Raw genomic sequence first — 12,418 nt, 5'->3', positions numbered from 1 at the left:
CCCTAACTCATTTCTTCTAAATTATGTAACTTTTCCCTTCCTCCCCATTTATCCTCACTTTCCAGTTTGTCAGTCTATGTCATTTACGTTCACTCCATTTACTTTTACGCACTTACTATTATTTCTTTCTAATTTTTTCTCTCTTTTAAATTTTATTGTTAACCGGTCAGATATTTGTTTTATGATCGGGATATTAAAAACTAATAAACTTGGAAACTTAAAAAACTTACAATAAGTGTAACAGCATTTATAACAATTTAAACTCAAATATAACACTTAATATTCTGTTAAACTCCATATCAGAATTTATCCCCCTCCCCCCTAATCAATTACATTCAAGAAAATCTACCATAAATCCCGTTCCTATATACCTTATTTGATGCTCAAATCAAAAAATCCTTCCCCCCTCCCCCCATCCCGGATGTGCAATTTTAAGGGGAAAAATAATATTCAATCATTACAATATTTTGTTAATGGCTCCCAAATCTCCTGAAATTTTCTAAAATTCCCCTGCTGTATGGCTATTATCCTTTCCATTTTATAAATGTGACATATAGAGTTATATAAAGCTCTCATAAGAACGTAAGAATTGCCATACTGGGACAGACTGAAAGTCCATCAAGCCCAGTATCCCATGTCCAACAGTAGCCAACCCAGGTCCCAAGAACCTAGCTAGATAACAAGTAGTAAAACAGATTTTATGCTGCTCATCCTAGGAATAAGCAGTGGATTTCCCCAAGACATCTCAATAATGGCTTATGGACTTCTCTTTTAGGAAATTATCCAAGCCTTTTTAAAACTGATTTCACCACATTCCATTTTCTCCAGTCTGTTTTAAATCTACTACTTAGTAGCTTCATTGCATGCCCCTTAGTCCTAATATTTTTGGAAAGACTGTACAAGTAGTTCACATTTACCCTTTCCACTCCACTCAGTATCTTATAGACCTCTTATCATATCACACCCGAGACATCTGCTCACCAAGCCCTAACCACTTTAGGTTTTCCTCATAGGGAACTCATCTGAAATCTTTAATCATTTTCATTGCCCTTCTCTGTACCTTTTCTAACTCCATTATATCTTTTTTGAGATACGGCGACCAGAACTGCACACACTATTCAAGTTGCAGCCGTACCATGGAGCGATACAAGGGCATTATAACATTTTCATCTTTATTTTCCATTCCTTTCCTGATAATTCCTAACATTCTATTTGCTTTCTTAGCAGCTGCCGCACATTGAGCTAAGGGTTTCAACATATCCTCAATGACACTTAGATCTTTTTCCTGGGCAGTGACTCCTAACATAAAATCGAGCATAGCTGTGCCTTTCTTTCTTGTCTGCTTAGCATCTACTCTCTGCGTCCCTCTTCTTCCTCTCTCTCTTCCCTTCTTTCAAGTAGGGTCAGCATCTCCTTTTCTCTCTCCATCCATTTGTCTATAATTTCTTCCCATCCTTCTCCTCCCCCAATCTGTTCTCGATCTTTCCCTACTGTCCCCACAGGTCCAGTCTCTCTTGCTCCACTTTCCCCCTCTCCTGGGGTCCAGCATCTGTAAAAAGAAGTAGTATGTTAACACAAAAACAGAAGAAATCTTATTACAGGATGTGGAGAATCTGTGTACTTTGATACCATTCCCAGCTCATGTCTTCTGCTCCTCAGGTCAGTAGCCAAGGATTCTAATAAACTCAGTTAATAAGAGTGTGGGAAAAGGGAGAATCACTTGCTGGAGTTAGGGTCCCATGAATATTGGTTTTAGGAAGACGTTCTGGTGCACTGGCTCCTGACCAAGGACTGTTGCTACCATAACTGGCTAGGGGAGTTGAGCGGGGTTATATAAACAGGATAAAAAAATGTCACAGTAGCTGTGAATAAAAGCCCAAATGGTAATGGAAGATAGCAACAGTCTTCCTCTGGAATCCCTAAGGTGGATACTGCCACCCCCCTCCACTCCTGAAAAGGAAGTTACAACAGTTATTCAAATGTGTGTGCCTGTAGAAAAACAGCTTACAATCAACATCTTAGTGCAAGAAAACATGGCATTTGCTCTGGACAGCTTTCTGTCCAGTTTTTGAAGGCAAACGAAGACAAGGGGAGGGGAAGAGACTAACTCATTTTCATACCTTGAAGAGTTTGCAGGCTACTGCTGCAGCACGCCTCTCTGCATCAATCTTCTTCATCCCATAGCCTTCCACTTCTATGGGCTTTGGCCATTTTATGTGCAAAGTGACTTTCTGAAATGAAAAGTGGCATTGTAATAACTCTTGAGATAAACATGTTTATTTCTAATACTTCCCAGCATTAACAAGTTGCAGGGACTCTCCAGGAAGCTTTATATTCAAATCAAATCTGTTACATCCTGTACAACCACAGGATGTGACCAGACATTTTCAGCCTTTTCATCAATTCTCTGAACAAAGACTCCCACCCCTTCACAAGGTATTTGAAGCTTTCATTCCACAGATCAGGAACCCAAAACTCCAACTTTTACAAGGGAAGATTAGGTTCTTACCTCGATAAACTTCTTTCTAATAGAAAGGCATTATCAGCCTTGAACCAATGGGTTAATTCACCTCTAATTGCAAGCAGTATAAAAGGCATTATCTACCTTTGTAAGCTCTGTCTCCTCTATCTGTGCTCTGTGCTCCTGAGTTCATACCAAAGCAGTTGACAACCACTACAACAGGAGAAAGAAAGCAGAGGAGTATGGGGAACTCCCCGACAAAGCCAAGCCTGCTCTGTCATGAATCAAATCCAATTAAAGAAAACCAGTGCCAACAGGAACATAAAAAACAAGGTGGAACCCAACAAGCCACTCACCTGAGTGCAACCGCTACAAACACTTATGTGGTTTCCGCAGTCGCCCATTCACTAGAACATTTTTTTATTTTTCCAATATAACCAGAAAAGCACTATCTACAAACCTCTCCTCTCAAGGAGGATATCTCTGGACACTAGAGAGACCTTCCAGGTATCCATCACTCTTTAGACCTGTTTGACAGAAGGCCAAGCATCTAGAAATAATAATAACAACTTTATTCTTCTATACCGCCATAGTCATGAGACTTCTAGGCGGTTCACACCGAAGAGAGCTGGACAGTCAGCGAGTTACAATATGTAGAAATCCGGGATACAGTATTTAGAAAACTTACAAAAAAGCACATAGAATCTTACAAAAGGTCCGAGATACAGTATATAGAATCTTACAAAGAGCATATAGAATCTTACAGAAAGGTAGAGAGATACATCATATAGAATCTTACAAAATGCAGTGAAATATAGCAAGCAGAATCTTAAACAGAATCTTTAAAAGGCAGCAAAGTTAATGTTGGGCATTTCAGACTTAAAAACTGGAGAGGATATATGTAGTGTTAGGTGTAGCTACTTTATTAGGTGGAGATTTTGTCGAATAAGGCAGTTTTTATGGCTTTTCTAAAGGCATTATATGTCAGTCTTGCTCCATTTATGTAGCTGTCCAGCCAGTGTTGTTGTTTGTTAGCTTGGTACATGAAAGTTCTATCCAGGAAGGTTTTGTATCTGCAGCCGGTAATGCTTGGGTATGCGAATAGGTTGCTATTTCTGGTTTGTCTTGTAAGGCTGTATAGAGTGAAGTGAGGTAGCAGGTAGGTAGGAGCTAGTCCCCAAACCAGTTTGAAACATATACAAGAGAACTTGAAAATTATTCGGTCCTCCATTGGAAGCCAGTGAACAGTCTGTAGAAGGGGCTAACATGGTCGCTCTTTTTTAATCCAAATATCAAGCGGACCGCTGTGTTTTGAACAATCCTAAGTTTCCTTACAGATTTTTGGGGTATACCCATATAAACAATATTGCAGTATTCCAGTGTTGAAAGTACTAGTGATTGCACTAGTAGTCTAAATGATAGAGGGTCGAAATATTTTTTGATGGACCTTATCCATAGTGTCAGGAAACATTTTTTTACTACTATGTTCGTGTGTTCTACCATTGTCAAGTGCGTGCCTAGTGTGATTCCCAATATTTTTATTGTTTTAGTAATCGGGTATACACGTCTGAGATAGTAAGAAAACTAAATCTAAATCTGACAGGGTGGGCCTTCAAGACCCATATGCCTTTCTACTAAAAAGAAGGATTATTGAGGTAAGAACCTAATCTTCCTTTCTTGTGCAAAAGGCATACGAGTCTTAAACCAGTGGGTCGTACCAAAGCAGTCCCTTAGTCTTGCTGAATGCAAAACAATGTTAAGATTCCAGTCAGGAACAGCTGTCATGCATAGGAGGATGCAGTCACATCCTCCTTTCAAAAATCTGGCTACATCAGGATGTGAAACCAAAGAAACTTTCTTCACTCGAGCCCTAAAGCAAGAGAAGCCTGCCACCTGTACTTTGAGAGAATCAACTGCTACTGAAGAAATGCTAGGACCACTGACAAAAAAGCCTGAAAAGGCTTCACATTCTGTTTAGCACACCAGCGCTGAAAACTCTTCCAAGCCTTAGCATAGGCTGCAACAGTTGTCAGTTTCTTAGGAGGGTAGCCATAATCACCTCCGAGTAGCCCTTGTGCGCTAAGGCCACACACGCAAAAGCCATGACGTAAGCCCAAAGCATTCCAGATCCCCCAGGACAACTAGATCCCTGTGAAAGATGAGTTGAATGAAGCAGGAGTCTGAGACATTTGAAACTCAGACAGACCAGATCTACATACTACGGATGACGTGACCAAACTGGGGCAACCAGGATTACGAACCCCGGGTGAGTTGCTATTCTCCGAATGACCCAGCCTAACATGAGCCACAGGGGAATCACGTACATTAGCCCCTTCTCTGGCCAAGGTTCTACTAGAGCACCCATGCTGGCTCTTCTGGGTTTGAATCCTTGGCTGAAGAAGCGAGATACTTTTTTGTTGGCTGCCAACGATATCAGATCAAACTTTGGATGTCCCTATCAATGCAAAATGTTGTCAAAAGCCTTCTGGGATAGAGATCACACCCCCAGATCCAGGATCTGTTGGCTGAGATAGTCTGCCTGCACATTGTCCATCCCACTACATGTGCTGCTGATAGTACTTGTAGGTGAACTTCTGCCCAGCAAAACAACAACTGGAACTCCATTCTCAACAGGGAACTCTTGATGCCTCTCTGCCTTTTGATATATGTCACAGCTATGGGCACTGTCCAAAAAGACACTGTATTGCCTTCCAAGATGGTCTCCAATGTCTGCAGCACTAAATGATTGGCTTGCAGCTCCAATCTATTGATGGAAGCCCTTTCAGGAAATGCTCTGAGAGGGCGACCATTGGCTCTAAACCGAATAACCAGCAAAATGACCCCCCCTCCCCAAGCAGGACAGACTAGCATCTGTCATCAGGATCCAATCCAAGCCTGCAGCCACCAACGCAAACCTTGATGTGCCCCCCACCATCCAGTCTAGCAGTATCTAGAGGAAATCTGTCTGTGGAAACCAACGTGTTAATAGTGCATCCTGAAGAGGGTGTAGGTGAGCTTTCACCCAAAAAAAACAACCTCTATAGTCACTACCATCGACCCCAGCAACTGGAGATAGTGCCAAGCAGTTGGTGCAGTCATCGCCAGAATCTCTGAAATCTGGCATTATAGCTTCAGTTTGCCATGGCTCTGGGAAAAAACACAGCCTTCCGCCTTTCCAAAGCAAAGCCCCAAGTACTCTAGGGATTGTGTTGGTTCCAGGTGGCTCTTCCGAAAATTGATGATCCAATCCAGGTCTTGCAGAAATTGAACAACGTGCCACCACTCTGTTGCAATTGGTCTTGAAGGAGCTCTGATCAACCAATCGTCCAAATATGAATGTACCTGGATTCCTGCCTTGTGTAAGTGCACTGCCGCAACAACCATAACTTTGGTAAAGGTGTGAGGTGCCACTGCCAGACCAAACAGGAGTGCTGAGAATTGAAAATATCTCTCCAGTACATGGAATCTCAGGAACTTCCTATGAGCAAGAAATATGGGAATATGTAAGTAAGCCTCTGTCAAATGCAGTGAGGTCAGAAATTTCACCAGTGTCACAGAGGCAATTACCAAACAAACGGTCTCCATCTGGAACCAGGGCACTTTCAGTGCTGCACTGACTGATTTCAGATCAAGAATTGGTCTCCAGTCATCCGAATCTTTCTTGGGCATGATAAAGTATATACAGTATCTGCCCGAGCCCGATTCCCCAGTTGGAATGGGTCTAAGGCCTGAATATCCAGGAGCTGTTTCATCATTGCTTGGACCCCGATCACTTTTTCTGGCCTTCCAGCTAGAGTCCACAAATAAATCCAGCAGAGAATGACAAAATTCCAACTTGTAACCCTCTTGAATTATGTTCAGTACCCATTGCCTCAAACAAATTCTTGCCCAGGCCTCCAAGTAAGCAGACAACCTCCCTCCTATCCACATAGTTCAGCTATTGGCCTGGCACCATTGTGACTTCTTAGAGGATGCTGCAGGGTATGAACCTGATTATTGAGCTCACCTGGAGCCTCTAAATCTTTGTCGAGAACCCTGAAATGATTTCTACACAGAGGATCCCACTGAGTTTTGATGAAATCATCGAGAACCCCTAAGGGCACATGATCTACTGCAGTGATCTCAAACTCAAACCCTTTGCAGGGTCACATTTTGGATTTGTAAGTACTTGGAGGGCCTCAGAAAAAATGGTTAATGTATTTCTTTTAATAAATCTTTATTGAGTTTCTAAAGCTAACAAAAATGCAATAGAAACATAGAAATTGACGGCAGAAAAGGGCCATAGCCCATCGAGTCTGCCCATACCATAATCAATCAAAATCCATACAACAAAAAAACCCACTCTACCAACAATTCATAAGGGAACAGAACCATACAAAGAAATACCCCCCCTCCCTCCGCCTGGGTGTGTGCAATATACCAACAAGAACAAAGGAAAAAACAATTACAATGAATCTGTAAAAGATGTCAAAGGGCCCCAGATTAACTTAAATCTCTTAGCATATCCACATTCATTTTTTTAAATCTATAAATTATAAACTATAAATTTGCCCACCAAAAATTAAAGTTAAGGCGATCCCAGTTCTTTCAGTTGCGTGTAACCATTTGTATGGCTACCTCGGTCATGATAAGGAAAAGCTGACCTCTACATCTGTCCAATGAGGGCTTCAGATGTAGTATCGTCCCATATATGACTGCCTCATAAGTCAAAGAAATCGATGCCTCAAGTATAGCATTAATCTGTCCCCATATCGACTTCCAGAAATTTTATCAAAGGACAATAGAACCACAGATGATCCAGTGTCCCTATATCAAGATGACAATGCCAGCATCTATTAGATTTAGAACTATCTAACTTTTGTAAATGAACAGGGGTCCAAAAAGTTCTATGTAACAAGAAAAAACATGTCTGTCTCATAGATGCTGATGCTGTACATCTCAACCTCCAAGTACAAATTCGTGGCCACTGAGATGCAGAAATCTGATGCTTAATTTCAATGTTCCAAATGTCTCTAAGACCACATTTTGGTTTTTTATTCAAGTATCCAGATAATAATTTATACCACAATGCGGCTTGATGTCCTAGGAAGTCTGCTTGGAAGCATAGGAACTCCAGGCTATATTGATTATTAAGATTCTTCCATTCAGGGAACCCTACCTGAATAGCCTGCTTCAACTGCAACCACTTAAAACTTTGTGATTTATTAAGACCAAATCTATGTTGCAATTGTGAAAACTCAAGCAGTTTACCATCTGAAATAACATCATTCAGAGTTCGAATACCCGCAATAATCCAGTTCTTCCATATGACTCGATATCCGCCAATTTTAATCTTGGAGTTTATCCATAAGGATTGATTAGTTGATTTATTAATTGGAATAGGTGCAGAAATATATTGCTTTACCTCAATGCTCCAAGTGTCCCTAAGACTGTTTTTTGGTTTCTTATTCAAAAATTCAGAAATTAATTTATACCACCGGGCGGCCTGATGCCCCAGCAAATCTGTCTGAAAGCATAGGATCTGCAGACTATAATGATTTTTAAGATTCTGCCAGTCAGGGAACCCACTCTGAATAGCCTGCTTCAACTGCAACCATTATTAATGTTAAGATTTTGAAATTCCAAATGTTTGTTGCAGTTGTAAAAAAATCCAGCAGTTTCCCATTAGATATAATATCATCTAATGTTTGAATGCCTGCCTGCATCCAATACTTCCAGGGGATCCCAGACCCGCCTATTTGAACCTTGGAGTTTAGCCATAAGGACTGATAAGTGGATTTTCTCTACTTGTTGATAAATTTCAAGGTTTTCCAAGTATCAAATAGAATACTATTGTCCTTTTCATATCTGGGAAACTTGATACTCAAGACATGAAACACCCGTAATGGGGACAGAAGTTGCCACTCTAAGTATAGCCAGTCAGGAAGATGTTCCATGAGCTCAGGAAAGATCCAGTACATATCCTGCCGCATGATGAAAGCTTGATGATATCTGTAAAAATTTGAGAAATTTACCCCACCCTCCACAATTGGTTTTTGCAATGATACTAGAGCTATTCTAGCAGTTTTATCCAGCCAAATAAATTAAATGATAATATTATTTAGTTTCTTATAAAAGGACCCCTGAAAAAAAAAAACTGGCAACATTCCCATTTGCTAGCAAACCACAGGCAAAACCATCTTAACAGTTTGTACTCTCCCCCACCAAGACAAATGTAATGGGTTCCAATGCTCACACATTTCTTTAACTTTCAGCAATAAAGATTTTTCATTTATTGTCATTGTGTCTTCCAGAGTCTTTTGTATCATTATGCCTAAATATTTTATCCCTTCTTCTTTCCAAAGGAATGGGAATGACTCAAATAAACCTTTTGTGCAATACACATTTAGCAGCAGAACCTCAGATTTACTCCAATTTATTTTATAACCAGAAAATTTACCAAATCTCTCAATCAATTCCAGTAAATGTGGAATGGTGGATTCAGGATTCTTCAAATGAAGCAATATATCATCTGCATATGCAGAGACCTTATATTCCCGAACTGCATAAGGAATACCCTGTATCTCCCCTGCCTATTGAATAGCCAATAGCAAGGGTTCCAGTACAATGTCAAAAAGCAAGGGAGATATTGGACACCCTTGTCTAACTCCCCTCTCCAGATGAAGATGTTCTGAAAAAGTATTATTAATATATAATCTGGCAGAAGGGGAACTATACAAGGTTTGAATCATTTGTATAAATCCGGAACCAATACCAAACCAATCCATTGCTTGATACATGAAGGTCCATTCCACATGATCAAAGGCCTTCTCTGCATCCAAAGATACAGAGAAGGCCGGATCTTCCATGTTTTTTGCTAAATTTAACATGTGGAAAGACAGCCTGGTGTTGTTTGAAGAATGTCTTTGAGCAACGAATCCTGTTTGGTGCATACCGATCATATAAGGGAGAGCCTTGGCTAATCTTAGAGCCAATAGCTTAGCCAGGAATTTTCCATCCACATTAATTATAGAAATAGGCCTGTAATTTGAAACAAACATGGGATCTCTATTTGGCTTTGGCAAAAATATGGTCAAAGACTCAGCCATAGTTCCTGAAATACAGCCATTATTCAGTTGTGATTGATATAATTTTAAAAGATTAGGTAAAAGTAAATTTTGAAATGATCTGAAAAACTTCACCATGAATCTATCACCACCCGGAGCAGATCCAACTCTGAAGGACTTCAACGCTGTCTGAAGCTCTTGCGGCGATATAGGTGTATTGAGATTTCTTTTTATATGCTCGGGAACTTTTGGTCCCTGAATTAATTTTAAACATTCTAATCCTTCCATTTCTTTATTGGAATAGAGCTCAGAAGAATATAAAGCTTTATAAAATTTCAAAAATTCTTTCAAAATATCTCTAATTTGAGAATGAGTATTACCCTTCTCATCTTTAATAGCCACAATTTTTACTTTTCTTTTTTTTAGCTTTAAGATAATTAGCCAATAATCTTCTCGCTTTATTCGAGTTTCCATAATACAAAGCTCGATGAGAAAACAAATCTTTCCTAGCATATTGTGAGGAAATCTCATTGCATTTATATTTAGCTTTCAAGAGGGCTTGTAAAGTAGTATATTCCCATTTTGAAGTCAATTGTGATTCTAAGGATCAAATATTTTGTCCAGATTAGAAAATTCTAATTTAAGCAATTTCTGCATGTGTGCTGCATAAAAAATTATTTGTCCTCTTATCGTAGCTTTAAAAGCATCCCAAATGGTTTCCAATGAGACTTCCTCTGAGGTATGAAATTGAAAATATTCAACCATTTTTTTATTTCCTCAAGAAAGTTTGAATCCGCAAGCAGTGTATTATTGAATCTTCAGACAGGTCTAGAAGAGTCTGTTTCATTGAACTGACCTTCGATCCAAATTCCTGCATGATCTGTCAGAAGAATCGGATCTATGCTAGCTTTTATAACTTGAAGTGTTAAATTATCTGAAACAAAAATATAATCAATTTTTGAGAATGATTTGTGAACTTGGGAGTAAAATGAAAATTCCCGAGCATCAAAATGAAACAGCCTCCAGAAGTCTTTCAAATCACACGACCTTACCAAATTATCTAAACCTAGAGACTTTAAATGTTTACTAGGCTTATCTAACAATAAATCCATAACAGCATTGAAGTCACCAGCTACAATTAAATTAGATGAAGCCAGAGACAGAATCAAATGTTGGAGTTTCTTAAAAAAAAAAAATCAGCCTGATTATTATTAGGGGCGTACACATTTATAAGCTTCAGGGCATCTTTTCCTGAGGTCATATCAATATGAATCCATCTTCCCATAGAATCAGCATTAACATTACCAAATAAAGCAGAGCAATTCCTATTAACCAGGATAGCCACACCAGCCTTCTTACCCACTGCAGGAGCAAAAAAGCAGTGTTTCACCCATCCAACCTCCAACTTACTGGCCTCAGTTGAGGAAAGATGAGTCTCCTGCAGGAAATAAACATCAGCCTGCTGTTTCTTCAAAAAATTCATTATTTTTTTCCTCTTTATGGGATGATTAAGCCCATTTACATTTAACTAATACATTTTTTAAAAAAAAATTTATTAAATTTTCAGAACTTACAAAAAGTGCATCATAACATACATGTCATAACCATAAGAATTAAGCACTTTTAAACATTCAGAAACAGTTTATCAATACCCCAAAAATACCCTCCTCCCCTCTCAACCACCCCAGAAAAGATTTTTAAAAAATCCAATTTCATAGCCATTTTATATGGTATAAAAAGAATAGAAAAGCAAATAATTCCAGAAAACTCCCCACACACAACCATATCCCCTTCCCCCCAACTCCCACCCCTCCCCCCTGAAAAATTCATAGTGAACTCAGACCCATTTGATCAAACCTTTACCCACCCTCCCCTGCACACTAACAATTAATAGGAATGAAAACAATCTTTATAATATATATATCTCAAAACAAACAAATAGTATATAGTTAATAACCAAGACCTAGTCAAATACACTATATCAAGTACAATATTAAAAACTGTCAGCTTAATCATCCCATAAACTCAACAATTGAATGAAACAATTAATTGGGAAAGATAAACATTCAATCTTCCCCTTCACTAAAGGTCTTTTCACAACACAACCCTAAAAATGAATATTTAACAAAACGAAATGACTATCATCTTTTTAGCATGCCCATACCTTCACACTCTGTTAACTTACATTCACCACTTTTAATAAACTTCCATTCATACCACATCTAGGAAATTATCCTCTTTCATTCAAACTCAGAACGCTTCCTTGCATACATCTTCTCTTAAACCTGGCAAAACTATCATACAACCATACATACTTAAAACTACAAATATACTACCCATATGGTGTTAGAAGCCTAATCCAATCAACCATACATGTACACCAAAAGCTTCACTGTGAGTATAAGCAAAGGATCTGGTGTAATTCAAGATATAAAACTCCCTCCATCTGCCCCATACAGATTTTTATGCACATTAAATAGTAAACAAATCCCCATTCAACAAAACTTAACACTCCCCAGAAAATATAAAGTATAATTAATCAAGGCAGTGAATACTAAATCTTTATCTGCCAATTCACTTTTCCCAGAAACCTTGAATTCATTGAATTTATTTTCTTCTTTTTCCTCCCAATGGCAGCTATTTCGATCTTGCTGTTCTCAACAAACAGCTACAGCTTCTCCTGGATTACTGACTCATTGTTCATGCTGATTGTATAATGTTGTTCGTTGGTTTCTATAAGAGATGGCCTCCTTTCCTATCGGGTTGTCAAATGATGGTAATAATTAAGATCCTCCGTGAAGCTATATCCCTCAGGCTTCCTTCTGTCCGCTCTACTCTCTCCAAATCTACTGTTGATCTTTTGAAATCGCTGAATTTGCACATTTCCAGCTTCCTCTTTAGGCATATTTCA

General features: G+C 39.0%; 1 protein-coding gene across 3 annotated transcripts in view; it reads right to left on the bottom strand.

Moving 5' to 3' along the window:
* The window catches only part of DHX30 (DExH-box helicase 30), a 195,591-nt gene that overhangs the window by 172,523 nt on the left and 10,650 nt on the right, over positions 1-12,418 (bottom strand). For all 3 annotated transcript variants that reach the window (XM_033931942.1, XM_033931944.1, XM_033931945.1), the window contains exon 3: positions 2,121-2,231. In XM_033931942.1, the coding sequence (XP_033787833.1) occupies positions 2,121-2,231 (111 nt within the window). The remainder of the gene's footprint in view (positions 1-2,120; positions 2,232-12,418) is intronic.

The sequence above is a fragment of the Geotrypetes seraphini genome, chromosome 2 (assembly GCF_902459505.1).
Source record: "Geotrypetes seraphini chromosome 2, aGeoSer1.1, whole genome shotgun sequence".
Lineage (NCBI taxonomy): Eukaryota > Metazoa > Chordata > Amphibia > Gymnophiona > Dermophiidae > Geotrypetes > Geotrypetes seraphini.
This window is presented reverse-complemented; position numbering and strand designations above follow the sequence as displayed.